The sequence below is a fragment of the Trachurus japonicus genome, chromosome 17 (assembly GCF_045865225.1).
Source record: "Trachurus japonicus isolate A0001 chromosome 17, Traja_1.0".
Taxonomy (NCBI): Eukaryota; Metazoa; Chordata; class Actinopteri; order Carangiformes; family Carangidae; genus Trachurus; species Trachurus japonicus.
This window is the reverse complement of record NC_140923.1, coordinates 13638968-13656767: the sequence shown is the minus strand read 5'-3', so window position 1 is coordinate 13656767 and position 17800 is coordinate 13638968. Positions and strand designations below refer to the sequence as shown.

The 17800-nt window shown below is 41.3% G+C and overlaps 1 protein-coding gene across 1 annotated transcript in view; it reads right to left on the bottom strand.

Moving 5' to 3' along the window:
• Nucleotides 1–2696: 2696 nt before the first annotated feature.
• Nucleotides 2697–17800, bottom strand: part of twsg1a (twisted gastrulation BMP signaling modulator 1a) — a 17710-nt gene continuing 2606 nt past the window's right edge. The window contains exons 3-5 of the mRNA XM_085803893.1: nt 8931–9030; nt 4995–5255; nt 2697–3212 (exon numbers count right to left, since the gene is read on the bottom strand). Coding sequence (XP_085660019.1) covers nt 3031–3212; nt 4995–5255; nt 8931–9030 — 543 coding nt within the window. The 3' untranslated portion in view covers nt 2697–3030. The remainder of the gene's footprint in view (nt 3213–4994; nt 5256–8930; nt 9031–17800) is intronic.

Genomic DNA, 17800 nt, shown 5'->3' with positions numbered 1-17800 from the left:
GTATTCCAAATAAACGCGTCTGCGCATGCGCGGCAGCAGCGGGGCACTCTGGGGGATGTAGTTCAGGCTTTTATTTATTTATTTTCAGGGCACAAGACTAACTTAAAAAAGAAAAAAGGAGGACAGTGGCCACTAACTTAACATTTTAGGAGTGCAAACAGCTAATTTAGGGGACATTTACTTTTCATTCATGATCCTCACACACATTGGCCTGACACCTGCTGTAATGACAGATACCAGATCCTTTGAGTCGCCCCTTCCACAATTTACCAGTGTTGAATAAGCAAATGAACAACAAACAGCAAATTTACTGGTTGCACATGCACAAGGAGATGACAATTTTACTTGCACTGTCTCAAAATGTCCCCATTTAGGAGCAGTCTGGAGTAGCTAGGCCTACTAATATTATATACAGAGGCAAAGAAACCAAAAATGTAACCATAACCAAAACCAAAACAAACAACATATACATTTATTTACACAGTTAAATTAAAAATAGGGGCTATCTTTTTAAATAATCATACAGAGCTTTTTAGTGACTTGAAAATGTCTAATGTTTTTATACATTTTCCATCTTTCATATCATGTAGTGTTTGAATGTGGTGGCGGATTTCTATTTTAAATTCCTGAATCCTTGGCCTTTTTTGAGGACAATTTACATATGTGAATGAAGCCTAGTATTTCCTGTAAAAAAAATCCTTGCCCGTAAGCCTTTTCTCATCATATATAAGAATTAAATCTTTTGTTTTTTTTTAAGTTCAAGCTTTATACCAGTTATAGTTTCAAACAAATCTTCAACGGCTAACAGGGCTGTCAGCGCGCATGTAGGATGTAGCTGCAGTGTGAAGGTTTTTTTTGGCCTGATCTGGAGTTAATGAGCGATGTTTAGGCTGCGGAGTCGTTTTATTCTTAACCACAAGTTCAATGTTACACGAAGACACAAGAAACTGTCAAACAGTGTTGTGAAAAGCAACTATAATCTAAATTTGGTGAAACCACTTGTTATTCTGGATCATGTGTACTTTCTGAAAACGCTGTGGTCGGTTGCACCCAGAGGACCGGTGGTCATCATCCCAACATGTGAAACACATTAGTCCTCTACAGTGGTGCAACAGCTGGCTCACAGGTACCTAAGTATAGAGGTTTAAGCACTTACACCTTACTTGAATAATATGCACCTTTACATTTGTGTTTTTACAGCTTATTTTATTTAATTTTTAAAGAAACGTAAAAGCAAGTAGGCTACACTTCTCCAACTTCTCTTACTTTTATCTGTTATTACTATTTCATCATAATTAAAATATACTTTGATTCCTTGGCTTTTAACACAGTTTAAGACCCAAACACTTCAGCTTTTATGTTTTAATTGCTTTTATTTGGTGTGTTCTTTTATTTTTATGTCTGTGTAAAGCACTTTGGTCAACTTCTTTTTTTTTTTTTTTTTAAAGTATATTTTTTGGCTTTTCATGCCTTTATTCGATAGGACAGTTGAGAGTGTGACAGGAAATGGGAGGCAGAGATGGGGGGAATGACATGCAGGATAGGGCCATCCGACGCGGGACTCGAACCGGGGCCGCCTGCAGCGAGGACTATAGCCTCAACACATGGGGCGGGTGCTCTACCAACTGAGCTAAACTCCGCCCCACTTTGGTCAACTTCTATAAATAAAAATGGATTGTATTGTATCATGCTGTTTCTTACTGCTTTCATTTTGGAAGCCTTTACTTGTTTATTATCATTTTTATGTCATTCTGTGCTTCATGTTGTTTTAGCTTTATGACCTCGTCTTATTATTTCTATCTCACCTAATTGTTCACATCATTGCTTGAAGTCTTATGAGTTTTATGTCACTGTTGTTGCGTTCTGCTACATTTGTTACTGTGTCTGCTTTTATGTCGAAGCACTTAACCTTTTTTTTGTGGTATGTAAAAAAATAAATTAATATTAAAATATCATTATAATATGTGTATATGAGATCACATCTCAGCTTGAGCAGCCACAAATATGTTTACTTTGATATTAAAAGTGCATTAAATGGGTTACTTCATGCAGAACCTGTTTGTGTATTGTGCGGTATTTTTTGCATCACTGAATTAGTACTTTTACTTGATGAAAAGGATTTGAATGTTTTATTTTTCCACCACTGCTCCTCTGATCTTTGTTGGCACAGTTTGCTCCAAACCCACAGCTGCAGTAGCAAAATGAGGTTGTGACTCAATATCATAAAAAAAAAAAGACAAACAAGGTCTCATTGTGTGTCTGGTACATTAGTCTGTGCAAACCGCTGTTGCATGCCAATTGGGAACAGAATCAGTGATAGGGCATCCCGCTGCCTTTTGAAAATGCACTGGCATAACAAAGAGCATTTGTGTGGTGGTGGTGAGAGATTGGCATCAGCAAACGTTCCCTTTCCCCCTCTGCTCGCATGAGACGGTCAGTGAGCACTGGAACACCTGTGGACCAGAATGGTATAATAACAACTTTGTTTCCCCAGGAAATGATGTGTTTCCTGAGTCAGGCAACACTGGGCTAAGATTAGAGCAGGAGACGGGCGACGGAGAGAGGACAAACATTTACTATTCCACTCCATGCTGTGCGTCTTTTACTCTTATTTTTTAACAAAATAATATGGCAAAAGGAAGGGAGAAAGATATTTGAAAACCTGCAGGACTCCCTGCTGCGAGACAAAGCAAAGCCCACGTCACCAAACATTTTCTTTATTTGGCATGAGACTGGGATTTAGCAGATCCGTAATTGTAAAAATACATTATTCATATACACCTCTAGTAAAAAACACTATTGAAAACATATCTAAAAATATACAGTGAAATATAACAGCAGAATAAAAACAATTTGCAGGGGGGTGTGGGGCAGGACAGGAGGCGGTGGTTGGAGGTGGGGGTGTGGGGGGGGGGTGGGTGTATTTTACAAGGTAACCGAGGAATGCTAACACATAACAGCCATCGTTTTCCTCTGCCCTCAGTCCTCTGGTACAGCCCAGACATTTGGTACCAACATGTCCCGCCGGCTTCAGAAGAGACAGTTCATGCACTTCACAGCCTTGCTGCCGTAGTCCACGCACTCGGGCCCGATGCACTGGCAGCAGGCGTTGTGAAACCAGCGGTACTTGGATCCTCCCATTGACTCGCAGTAAAGTTTACACTGACGGATGGACACGCAGTCGTCGAAGTAAACCACCGTGCACATGTTTTCTGAAGAATACAAAAAAGAAAGGAAAAAAAAAAGAAGAAGAAGACGTGAGTCACAAATCCAGTAAATGTGGTTTTTGAAAACAAGCAACATTTTAAAGTAATTACTTTTAACCCTCGCTGTTCCTGCCTTTTTCTGTTTTAACTTCAGGGATGAAATGAATTTGCTGCAGCTAAGTACGACCATATGTTTTGGTGAGCTTAATGAGTTAACTGCTCAGCTCTGTGGGAAACGCTTCTATTATGAGCGTGTCTTTATAGCAAATAGCCCTGGTTTCAGGAGAAAGCGAGCCAAAACAGCCACAAATGAGAAAAAAAAATGGCAGTGGAACAACACTTTCAACCCAGTTAACATTTCTCCAAACTGGAGACTTTCTGGCAGCGCAGTCCAGCTCAGCTGAAACCATGAGAAGTCTGACCCAACCCAAACTGGTCCCATGAAGACTTTGTAGTCCACTTCAGCCTGGTTTTATTAGCATGGTGTGGGCACTGATGCAAATGAAAACTCTGACTGGACCTGACAGGACCAGAAAACTATGTAATAACGAGAAGTGTTGAGTAAAAAAAAAAAAGCCTGGATGTTCTCATGTAGTGTAACTCATTCAAAAACTTTATTAGTCATGTGGATTTGACGCGAGCAGTGATGCAAGGGCTCCAAACCAAAGTGAGGCAGCACATCATCACATGGGAAGCGACAAACCGCTCTCCCTTGTTAAAGTTTATTTCATAAAATGTTGAACAATGTCCATGAAAATCCCTCAGGTCTCCATGGTAACCTCTTCAAATACTTGTTCAATTCAATTCAATTTATTGTCACTTTCATGAAAAACCTTTGTTTAACATGGTAGCGAGAAGCCGTTCTCCCCACCGTGTTGTTTGCAAAATAAAAAGGAGACACATTCAAAACAAGACAATAATTATAAAGAAGAGACAGCAGCCGTTTTGTTAAAGGTATAATGTGTAGGAATTCCCCCCATCTAGCGGTGCGGTTGCATATCGGACGTATTCTTAATGTTGCATTCACGTGAAATCGGGCAGACGTCAGACAGACAACAGACGCTGCATGTAACAGGATAAACAAGCATCTATGTAAACAAGTGGTTCGCCAGCACGAGGCAAAACAATACAGGCGTGACAATATGTTGTCATGGTGATGTCGTATTGTTTACCTGACCCACGTTTTACCGTCTTTCTCTGGTGGAGTAAAATGACATCCGGTTGGTTTGCCGACGGCCGTCTGCCTGACTGCACCTGAATGCAACACCAGTGCCTCCGTCCTTCCTCACACTACACAGTGGTGACAGTTTTAACAGGCCGAGCCCACAGCTCCGCTGAGTTTCCGTGGTTACCTACGGTCACGCTGCCACTGAACGTAAAAAATGGCGATGCAACATGGCCGCCTCGGTTCGGTATTTGTAACGACTTGTAACAACTCATTCTAAGGTACCAGAAAGCTTTCATTTGTATGCGGGTGTGATTCGACTTCAGTGAAATACGTATTTATTTATGAAAGCAATATTTAATTTTGCTAATAAAAAGCCAAATAAGTTACAGACTGGGGCTTTAAGTAAAATAAAAAATAAATAAGAATAGATAAGATTACATTAAAAAATAAAGTGGGCCGGTTGCAGTTAGTTGTGTGGTTGAACCGATGATTTAAAACAGACTTGAATGTAATGATTTTCTAATACATAGCTGAAGCCAGAACCTGCTGTTGGTTAATTATCTGTGGACTGAAAAAACAAAACAAAACAAAAACCCATTGATTAGCCTGATCATCGTTACCTTGAGTGTCGTAGCTGGCGTGGATGCTGTTGCCGGGCACGGACACGTTCTGCTGCTGGCTGTCGAGCGACTCCAGGAAGGACACCAGGTTCTCGTGATGCGAGAGCTCCTCTGCGACGGGGAAGGACACGACCATCATGTTGATCGGCGCGTCCCCTTCTGTGAGGGCGCGGAACAGCGAGGGGATGGGGCGGTGGAGCTCCTCCACGGTGCTCTTCGACGTCGCCGGGGAGTCGCTGTAGTTCTTGGGGTTACACATCCCTGACACGGAGAGGTGGAGGAAGACAGAGAGATCAATATCAACACTCCTGCTCAAATATAATCAAATACATACACATAAAAGTGATAATATATGATAAAATAAACCATATGTGTAAGAAAATAAACAAAAAATTGGTTCATGTTGCTCACAGCACTGAAAAAATTGCATTTTAAAATATGAAACATCCATTCCCAGGAACACTGTCACTATTACTCTGTTTCAAAGCAGAAGCTTTTCCAAATAAGAGACAATAGGCCCAATAAAAACACTGAAATAAATAAATCTTATTGCATAGAGCACTAAAAAAACAGATTCCATTTACTCCCACTGCACTGAGGTCAGGTCTGCAGCGAATACTTTGAAATACTGAAGCTATCAATTACCAACTAAACCATAAATTTAAAGATAAATACACTTTTATTTATTTTTTTACATTTATTTATTAATTTAACTGTCCGTTGTTACTTTCACTACATTACGGTGCTCTCTACACTGCAGGTTTGTCTTCAGCTGAACAACATTACATTTCAATGTTTCATTTTCTGAGACATTTATTCTGAAAATTGTCAGAATCAGGTTTTAAAAACACAACATGTATGAATTTAAACCTGGATCTTGGTCTCCTCAGTGCTCACTCCTGCCCTCGCCTCTCCTTATTTAGTAATTTGGTGCGAGGGAGTTTATTTTGAAAATCGTAGCCGCGCTGAAAACCCACAGGTTTAGACAGTGAAATAGTTTCACACAGAGCAGCTCAGTCGAACCGCAGCGCTGTCAGAGCATCTCGTCTCAATCAGGGCCTTTTTAACACTTCATTTAATTTCCAAATACAGTAGTAATCACATGACACAGTCCCCACATCCTCAGATATGATCTTTCTAACCCTTTAAACGAGTCAAAGTGAATTACAGCTAATGGGTAAATCATTTAATGGGGAGCGGAGTTTGACAGAGGAATTGGATTACAAACCAGTGCGAACGGCAGAGCCAGAGCAGCTGTTTTAGATAAAGCACACACATGGGTCCTCCCTCCGTGTCCTCCCTCCTTCCTCTAAAATACAAACTGTCCTCTCCCCTCCTCTGCTCCACTCTGCTCTCCACCGAGTCGCTGTAACCGCTCACAAACACACACACACACACACACACACACACACACACACACACTCCAAAAGCAGCCGGCGTTTGGCTGAGAGACGGAAGTTCTTTATAAGTCGTAAGGCTGCAAGATACAGGTTTGTCTTCAGTCCGGTGTGTTGTGACCAGGAGGAAAACCCCTCCCTCTAATAACATAACATGTGTGCAGCAGCAGCAGCAGCAGCAGCAGCAAGTTCAGCGCTCAGAGTCAGATGTTTCACATGAAAGAGCTTTAATAAAGCCGCCCTGTCGGCACGTAGGGAAATATCTGTCTGTCAAAGCTGATCTGAGAGCCTGTTGATTAGCAGGGGCAGGGCCAGAGGGGCTGGGGCTGGGTGGGGCCACCCCGGGCCCCCCTTAAAACTACCAGAGTCAGAGGCTGACAGGTATTTGGCTTGTTGGGGATCAGTGGGTCAAACAGGGAACAGGACCAGAGTCTCTGTTTGGATGAAGTTAGTTGGATGACTCAAAGCAACGACGTAGAAACGCAAAATAACAAAGAGAGAGGTGAACAACAAGCTGCACAAAGAACATACGCAAATCCACAACAACCACAAAACCACCACAAAGAGACATTAAACAACCACAGATGACTGCAAACACAAACACAAACAAAAAAACGACAAAAGACAGAGGCAAAATGTTCAATGCAAAACACAGCAGATTTCACGTGATGTGTGTAAACTAAAAGTAGCTGTAGCAGATGATGAAGAAACATAAAAATGACCAGATTATTGTGCACAGAAAAACCAAAAATTCAACTTCAACCAACTCAAAAACTGAGAGAAACCAACTTAAATTGACACAAACCAACTAAAAAAAGACACAAACCAACAAAAACCAAAACAAACTGATGCAAAATGTAAAAAGTAAAACCTCTCTTTTTGAAAATAAAGATATAGATACACATGCAGACGTTTTATGAGGTCACAGTGACCTTTGATCTCTGACTGACAAAGTCAAATGAGTTCATCCTCGAGTTTCCCTGTTTCACAAATCCAGTTGTTTTGGATCTGCTGGGTATCTACACCCCCACTGCACCCTGGGAAGAGGCTGAAAGTCAAAGTTCATTTCAGAGGGGGTTACTTACAACCCCCCCTCCTCACTCCACCCAGGACCACCCCCCGACTCCTTCATCCTTTGATCTCCTATAAAACCCTGAGAGCGGCTGTACATGTGTGTAGGTGTCGCTTTAGCGGGGACTTGATTCCTTTAATTTCCTCGGGACCCAGCGCCTCCTGTTTCACATCAACCTCCGCGCCGCCGTCACCGCTCGGTATCTGGCTTCGCTCACCTCGCACTCATCTCGTATCAGAGCAGCAAACACTCGCAAACGAACCCGAGTCCTCTTTTAAACCTGTGCACTTATCACCCGCCAAGTGCATTAAAGCCACAGCCTCGTGTTTCACAGGCTTTTTTCTTTTTTTACGGAGAACGAGCTCGGCCGTGAGAGATCAGCAGAACGTACGGAGAGAGATTAGATCCAAAATGATTCTGTTCTTCTGTGTTTTCATTTAGCTTCTTTAATTTGTTGGAGTGTGTAGTTGCAGTTAAACAAGAGATCAAAAGTTGAGCAACACTTGCAGCAAACAGAAGAACTTTATTAGACTGATGCATTTCAGCTTCAGGGACTCTGTCTCTTCTAAGGAGGTTTGTCTCTAAATTTGTCACTAGGACGTTTTGTGGCTCCTTGCACCATGTTGGTGTCATTACTGGCTATAAACGAGCTGCTAATAGAGACTTAACGCTCCTTATTGAAAGAGCAACAACCAATGGGGACAGTCCAACTCTTTCACTGACCAACGGTAGAACTACAGTATGAGCACTAAACTAAACTCTATCACTCACTCAGTCAGTCAGTCAGTCAGTGAGTCTTGGGGATTCATGATTATAGGACCAGCCATGTCCACAAAAGGCTTACAATGCGTTTAAATATAAAGAAGTGTTAGCATAATAAAGAATGAGTTCCCAGATAATTGAGATTTCTGTTTAAAAGGTCAATAAATTTGTACATTCTTATAAAGTTATCTGTAAAAACCTAAATCATTTCTGATCAGCTCTGGTTTGCAAACAATATTAAATGGTAAAATGGTAAATGGTCTGTATTTATATAGCGCTTTTACTATACCTGAACAATACCCAAAGCGCTTTACAGTACATTGCATTCACCCATTCACACACACACATTCACACACTGATTACTTACTATTTACTTACAATTTAGTGCAAAGCAAATCTAATGTTAGAGCTGGATATACTGGATTATTTAAAGTTTAAATATGAACAAATACTAAATGAAAAAGCAACAGTCCAATACAAGTCTGACATATTCTGGCTTCTGCAATCTAAATGTATTTTAGGCACTAATGTCTTTCACAGCTGCTCGGCTCTGCAGCCTGCAGCCGTGTTGTGTCCTGGTCGATCCTGCTCAGTCACTGAACGTCAGCGTGGACGTGAGCAATGTGAGGTTTTTCAGAGAGCAAAATTATGCTGACCTCTTTCTTTACCACCGTCAGTTACAAGCAGAATGAGTCGTGCACTCACCCACGCAGTCGCAGCACTCCTCCCAGAGGTTCCCCAGACACAGCATGCACTCCTTACAGCAGGAGCAGTTCCCGTCGGACGGACGACACTGGCACAGCTCCTGCAGGACACAAAGGTGCATCAGCAAACAGATCATCGCCACTGATCCTCAACACTTCTGTTCTGTTATCAATAGATACAATAACGTACAGCAGCCTGATAAGTATGTGTTTGTGTCACTTCATCACTGTTTTGAATTTCTGATATAAAAAACACAAAAACATGTAGAGGCAGATGTCATCGTTTTTTGCATTTTGTTGAAATGGCCACAGATCCCCTTGTCTCAATCAATCAATATCAATATCAATCAATACAACTTTATTTAATCCCAATCTAAAGAATCATGGAAGTGGTGATTCCGCAAGTAACTGAATTACATAAGTACACAAAACAGATAAAAAACCAAGTACATTTGACATTCTTCGCACAGTTCTCACATCCAAGCACAACTCTACCCACCACACTTGCAGTATAAATATGGTAGATAAAAAGTACTGATGAGAACTATTAAAAACTCAAATAAAGTGCAGGAGTATCAGGAGCATTAAAAAGATTTAAAATATATATATATAAATGCAAAATTAGTTTTTCTTTGAAATCTTTTAATTTCTTATACATGTATTTAATCCCAATCTAAAGAATCATAGAAGTGGTGATTCCTGTTTGAACGAACTGAACGAACTCTGGTAGAGTACAGACAAGCCATCAGGATTTCTGTAACTTTGTGATGTCACAACTGTACAGTCACTCTCATCCTAGCATCAAGCTCCGAACACCTGTACCCACAGACACTTGCAGTATTTGGTTTCTCTGGGATCTACACTATTTTTGACTGGATCACTTAGAAAACGTTAAGCCAATCAGAAGAGAGACTGAGAGCCTCCTCTCCTCTAATTGGCTGATGGACCTGCTCCAGAGAGAAGCCTGAGAAAGGAGATGTAAAACTTCCCCTGAGATGGTTTTTGCTTCTTAAAAAACAATACCAACACCAGAACAGTGTAATGCGACCTTTAAGATTTCTATTTTGTCATTTTCATCCTGCATTTTATACAAATAATATTTTCAACAATAAAAAAAAGACCCAGTTGTGAAAGGTGCAGTAGTAAAAACATATCACACAGCAGCAGGCAGAGAGCAACATGTCGACGTACTGTACAAACAGCAGACGTACCATTAACACAAGAGCAGAGAGAACAACAGCAGGTTTGCTTCACATACAGTAACTATTATACACACACAAGCCGTTACAAGACGAAGCAACCGTACACTGCACGTGACGGCGGTGGTATTTCTCTCCAAGTGCGTCATCGCATCCACAAAACTATACTTCTATTCACAAACGGAGCGCGTTCAGACACGTTAAGAGTTTAAACCATTTTAGTGTATTTTTTGAATGGTTTTACAGTGCAGCAGAATCTGAGCCGACGGACGTCAACAGGGTGTAAGATGTTGGTTTTTCAGGTTTGAATGCAAACTATTAAAATGACAGGTTGTTTGAATGTCTTCCATTCATAACTATGTGAATAGTGTTTTTACATGCAGACACCTAATAACAAGATGTTCGAGCTGTGCAGCTATAACACGCCTGTCCACTGCCACTGTGTTTATCTATTATTGGTAAAAGTAAAACATAAATGTGATGTTTCAAATGTCTATAATCTCATCTGCCAACCATGGCCGGGGTTAACATGCTCAGGGGCCCCGGGGCAACATCTGTTATTGGGCCCCACAGAACCAACCACTTAGATGTAAAATGATTAGTCCATTAAATTAATTAGTCCACTGCCAAACAATATATTGACAAGAACTGACAAACTCATTAAATTATTTATTTTGCAAATAATCACAGGTAGCGGCTTTTTAAATATATTCTACATACAGGTAATTTTTTTTTCTCAGGTTTTGCTGATTGCAAACTTGACTTTTGTTTGGACTGCATCTACTTAATCATTAAATTGAGCCTCATTGAATAATGATGCACTTTTGAGGGATAATTTCAAAAACAATGAAACAATCGATCGATTAAGAGAAAATATCCGACAGACATTTATAATGGAAATTATTTCAGTCCTGCCAATGGATCAATGCATGAGCTTGATCAAGGTTTTCTCTGTTGAGTCAAATGAATGATTTAATTAATAGACGCCACAGAAGACCTAGTATATCAGAGTGGATTAAACTTCACTGATGCAAAGTTAAATCACATGTGCAATTCATAAAAGTCTGGAGATGCATGATATGTATGGTAATTGAGCCATAAACAAAAGTAGTGACAAACATGTGGAGTGATTTAAAACTATTGCGGTTATTAGACGGAGAGAAAAAAGTTATTTCCATGAACAATATGTTTATAGTTTTCTCTGTTATGTGAGAGGAGAAGTGCCAGAGAATCTTTGGCATTTGTGTGTGAAATTAAATCCTTTTTAGCGTATTAATTCTTGTCTCCGTGACCTTCACCTTTGACCTTTGACCACCGAAAAAAATCTAATCAGCTCATCCTTAAGTCCAAGTGAAAGTTTGAGCCAAATCCAAAAGACGTTCCCTGCAGGCGTTCCTGAAGATATCGTGTTCACGAGACTGGGACGAATGGAAAACATAAAGCTTCAGGCCCTCTTGGCTGCCTGTCGCCGGCGCAGAGACATAAAAATGTAGTTTCATTTTAGTGGATTTATGAGAAACATTTGTGATAATAATCTGGTTCACTGGGTTCAACTTTCCTTCGTGCACACACACTACACACTACACAACACACACTACACAACACACAACACACACATCTCGTGTTGCTTTTTATGGAAGGAAGGTATTATTATTACAAGGGCTTCTGCAAACATCCAAAAACACAACCCCTCCGCCGATCCCACGACTCTTCTACAAACACCACGGAGAAGAACGACGGCCTCATTCCTCGGCCTCGGTCGCCGCTCGTCTTTCTCTCTCTCTAAGGAGGCAAAACTGAAACGTGTAGGTGGGATTGAAAAGTGGGTGAGACTGCCAGAGGAGTTCCTCTTTCTCTCTTTCTTTCTTTCTTTCTTTCTCTCTCTCTCCCCCTCTGAACAGGGAGCACATTCCTCCAAGTCAAGGTCACTGCGATGGGGGGAGGCGGCCGGGGGAGAAACAGGAGGAGGGAGGAGGGAGGAGGGAGAAGAAAACACCTGGAGAACAGAACACGGCCCCCCCACCCACCACCACCACCACCACCACCTCCAACCACACACTTTCCCCCTCCCTTTCTCCCTTGTTTTCCCCCCTTCCCTCCCTCCGTCCAGTCTTTCTCCTCCTCCTCCTCCTCCCTGTCTTTTATACTCTCTCCCTTTTAAATTTCTTCTTCCCCCGCTCCTCTATTATATCTTTGCACAAGTCGTCTCCCACACGTAAACAGTCCCAGCGATGATAAAAGACTCTCCAGTGACTCACCAGTGAGGGATTGCAAAACCACACACAGCTCACTTAATCACCAGCCTCTCAATCCCCAAACCTCTGATCAAGATCTGATCCCATGAGTAATTATGACTCTCAAAGGTGGAATTATAAGAAACTAAACAGCTGCCCAGGGGGAAAAAACAGGCAGCTCGTATTTCACAAATCAGAACAAAAAAAAAAAAGAGTACTTTTTTAAACAGTCTCGATCGTGGAAACACAATTTGTTTTATCAGACATGGAGCTGGAGCCGTGAGTGAGCCTGTTAGCTGTTTTAAAACGATCAGGCTAGGCTAACTGTTTTTAAAAAACATAACGAGAGCTTGTGTTTTAGCTTAGCTTAGCATTGTAAGAAAATAAACAGCTGCACGGGGGATAAACAGGCAGCAAATTGCACAAATCTAAAAAAAAAAAAAAAAAAAAAAAGTATTTTCTAAACAGTCTCCTCTCATGGAAACACACACAGCTGGAGACTGTTAGCCTTTATTTTAGCCTTTATTTTAGCTTAGCTTAGCATTATACCTCTAAAAGCTAGAATCAGATTGTAAATAAATATATTATAGCTCATATTTCACATATCATTTAATTTAAAAAAATGGTGTCAAGGAGATAAACTGATTTATCAGACATGGAGATGGAGCTGTGAGGCTGTTAGCTATTATATTCACACACTGGGGTAATCTTGGCTAAGCTAAACTAAAACTAAACTGTTTTAAAACTTGGAGCTAAACAATGGACAGTTAAGATTTCACAAATCAGGGAGAGAAAAAACACAGTTTTTAAAAAAATGTTTCATCTCATGGAAACAAAATTTGTTTCATCATGAAACATGGAGCTGTGCGAGGTTGTTGGTGCCACTTTCACCTGCTAGGCCAGTGGTTCCCAACCTTTTTTGGCTCGTGACCCCATTTTGACATCACACATTTCTGGCGACCCCGCAATCACGTGGAGTCACATGATATTTCTATATGTTGCATTTTATTTGAACTCGATTTATATTCAAGAAAATTAAAGTATAGAATACAGTTGTTTTCAGGCAACCCCACGTGGGGTCCCGACCCCAAGATTGAAAAACACTGTGCTAGGCTATGCTAACTGTTACCCGCACCTTTTGTATCTTAGCTAGTATTAGCCTATAGAAACGGGGAAAGACAGCTGCTCTGGCTTCGTCCATTATGTAGTAGGCTAATTAAATAAATAGTAGGCTACCGGTAGGCTACATTAAGTCACTATGACTACTGAACAGGCTGCCTGGGCTCTTGTGCAGGGGCCCATACACCAAAAGGTGAAGAATAGACATCCATCAAGGACATGAAGACACTCAATGATCTGAGACACAAACAAACACAACGATGTAAAACTAACCACATATCTGTCACTTTGACTCTGTTGTTGGTTTTGGTCTTATGTAGAAGTGGTGAAGGGGCCTCGACATGTCTGTGCCCAGGGGCCCCCTGTAGTCAATGTCTAATGATCCACTCTGGGTGTCAAATTTAGACGTGTTAGTATGTTCTTTATTTTCTTAAATTTAGGATAGAGCCAGGCTGGCTGCTTCCTGTATTTCTCCACTGTCTTGTTTTGTAGCCTATGTCTCGTTGCTCTTGTAGCAATGACAAACTACTTTGACCCTGAGACTTGATATAAAGTACTTTGAGAGGGAAACTCTCCTGTGAACTTTGTAGATATTTGTTCTCGACCGTCAGAGCCCTGGAGGAGATTCCACAAAATCCAACTAAAACTAAATCAATCGAATAAACAAAAACAGCGGAGGAGCCAAAACTCTGAGTCACAAGATCAGGGACCAAAACCGCTTCGGCCTGCAAATGACTGAAAACTATGGCTGGATCAACAACAACAGCAGCTTTGACTAATTATAAACCAAAAAATCCAATATTCACCACATCCATCGTCTGAGATGTGAACATTTATGGCTTTACTTCACCTCAAATGACTGCAAGTTGAACATATTTTTGGGTTTTTTTTGTGATTTTCAAACTTGTGACGGGGCCCTTTTTCTGACATCCAACTAATCGACAGACTAATTGTAATCATCTTTAAGCTGCAACCTCGCTAACAACCGTGTCGTCAGTGAGATGGATGAGGTTATCTTCGCGACCACTTCCAACAGCTCCTATTAGGCTCCCTGTGCTGCAGAGAGGAAACCGCTGTAATCAGTCAAAAACCCAGCTGCAGCCAGACAAAAGGACTCTGGAGGGAGAAAGTGAACATGTGCCGAGCAACCGCTGCTGCTGCTGCCACCACCACCACCAACACTGCTGCTGCTGCTGCTGCTGCTGTTGTATGTATGAATATGTGTGTGTAGGAGTGTGTATAGATAAAGTTGTGTGTTCATTGTTGAAATCTGCTGCCCCACCCTGCAGCTCGGACATGGGACACAGCTTGTGGCTTGTGAATGTGAATCTCTGCACACACACACTGCAAAAACTCAAAATCTTTCCAAGAATATTTGTCTTATTTCTTGTCAAAATGTCTCATTTCTAGTCAAAACTTAACTCTTTTCACTTAAAATAAGACTCATCACCTAAAAAAAGGAACTTGTTTTTAATTTAGACACTTTTTACTTCTGTCAAGCCTCTTTTCACTTGAAATAAGTAGAAAAATCTGCCAGTGAAAGCAAGGTTTTTGTGCTTGTAATAAGAAAGAAAAACTTGATCCACCATCAGATTTTTCTACTTATTTCAAGTGAAAATATGCTTGAAAGAAGTAAAAAAGTGTCTATAAACAAGCTGCCTTTTAATGTGATGAGTCATATTTTAAGTAGAATGAGATCTGTTTTGACTAAGACAAATATTCTTGGTAAGATTTTGAGTTTTTGCAATGCACACTTCAACTGTATGTTTCCTCCTCAGCCATCCTCCCCCCACAGACACACACATTATATACACACAGACACACACAGACACACACCTCCTCCTGACCTTAGCCTCCCCTCCCTCCCTCATCCTTCTCCTCCTCTCCCTCCCTCCCTCCCTCCTCTCATGTTCTCCCACCCTCATGGGTTTTGGGGAATTCGGACAAATGACTTGAGATGGCAGCAGAGCGTAAAAAAAAAGAAAAAAAGAAAAAAGAAGAAGGCGAGCGAGCGTCGGACAGCAGATCCCACTAATCACAAGCAACATGGAGCTTCCAGAAAGGCGGAAAACTTTTCTCCTTCACGGCACACGCACCATCGCTCTCGGCCCTGACAGCTAGCGAGTTGGTGTCGGCGAGGTCGCAGGAGCTACAGAGCTAAGTTGTCCTGAGCAATGATTCACATCAGGAGAAATAAGCCACCTGGAAGTAAAGGAGGAGGAGGAGGAGGAGGAGGAGGAGGAGGAGGAAAAAGTCTTCTGTTGATAACAGGATGTTTTAATCTTCGCAGAAATAATTGAGGCCAGGAGGAGCAGATGTTGATCGTTTGGGAGGAATAACTTTAGGGGGGAAAAAAGAAACTGAGAATATAGATATAAGATAAAGTAAACGGCAACTATTTTTGATAATCCACTAATTATTTTGACTAGAAAAAAAAACACACTTGTTGCTTTTAGCTTTTCTAAAGTCACTGTGCATTACACATGGTATAAAAAAATTTAAAACTTGGCAGATGAATCAGTAATAACACGATCATCGGCTGCAGCTCCAGGATTTTTTGCAGGTCACATCTGAAGCAGAGCAGAACCCAGGTGCATTATGGTCCGTCAAAAATCAGAGCACCTGAGATTTAGATTTTTACCCTGAAGACAAAATAAAATAAGATAAAATAAAAAAAAGCCACAGATACAACAGATTCTCCTGTAACTCCGCTTGTTACATTGTCTGATGTTGCAACCCCAAGTTTTGCTCTTTTCATGTATTGATTTATCGTCTGTCTGGGCTCCTGACTGTAATAATTAAAGTGAATTTATGTGCAGCAGCCTGATGTTGTAACGTCGTCGTCAATGGCTGCTGCAGCTGCGAGGCCAGTCTCTCTTAAAGCGATACACAGTTCAGTTCAGACAGTTTCCCTCAGAACAAGGCTGCTGCCGTACCGACTGGGGAAAATGTAGGTAAGTGTCTCCAGGAGGGTTAGCCAGAGCATGAATCCAGTCTGTATCCTGCAGTGTTAATGCTTTAGTATATGAAGCTGCAGAAAATAATACAAAAATACAGATTCAAAAGTCAAATTCAGACTGAGTGAACTCTTAAAAACAGACCGCAGATCAGCCACAACATTAAAAACCAGTCACGTGTTTACTGTAACAGCTGATCAGTGCCCTGTATGACAACATGAAGCAGCTTTTAACCAAACCACCACAATAAAAGCTCAACATTAACAGCTTAAACATGGACAGGAACCTGGAGCCACAGAAATAAATTTAGTTCTAGACTCTTCTTAACTCTAAAAAACTGAGTTTCAACTTCAAGTTTCACAACTAAAAGTGAAACCATGTTGGTGCAGTCCGTCTTAAATATATAAAATTCACCATTAAATCACACAAAGGAAAGCAGAAGACTCATTTTCTGTCCATCCACTAAAAACTTTTTATCACATCTCAATGCTCCTTCACATTAAGAGCGCAGCTTCCTGTGTGGAGCCTCTGACCTACTTAAAGCTCGCCGACCCCGACTACCTGCAAAACACCGAGCGAGGTCGCACAGGTGAAACGGCCACCGAGGTTAAATACAGTGTTTTAAAAGATGTTAATGAGAGAGGTGGGGCCGCTGAACACACACACACACACACACACACACACATAGAGGACAAGCAGCAGCTCAGATTTAACTTGACAGGTGGGGGAAAGACAGGCCAACACTTTTTTTTTTCAGCTTTTCCTCAAAATAACACGAGTATACATGACAGAGTGTGTGTTAACTCAGAGGGCAGCACCCTCCTCGGCCCCCTCGGCCCCTCAGCTCTTCGCCTACCGGGAGGGAAAATGTGACACAGAGGAAGTGATGTTAGAAAGTCAAAGAAATTAAAAATCAGTCTGAGGATTTTTTGAGTCGACGTGAAAATAAATCAGAGAACTACAACGACGCGACGCTGCAGGAGAGAGAGCGACCAGGACAGGTAGAACAGTGTGTGTCATGTAATGTAATGTCATGTGTGTGTAAAAAGCAGGACACTCGCTAAGGATGAATCCACGTCTCGGCTCCTCTGCCGCTCGCTCTGGGGAGAAAAAAAAAAACCTTCCTTCCAGACGTTTCTTGGCTTATCGGAGGAATGTATCTGCATTCTTCACAACAGATTCAATCTTTGTTCTGGCTCCAAAAATCCATCGTGTTCTGAACTCTGGAAGATTTTAACTCCACTTTGGCTCCTGCCGAACATTTGTTTTAACGTCAAGTATTCGTACGAAGCTGGCACCGAGGTTTAAAAAGAGGATGAAGAAGGAGCAGCCGGGTTAAAGGCGCACAAGATATAAAAAAAA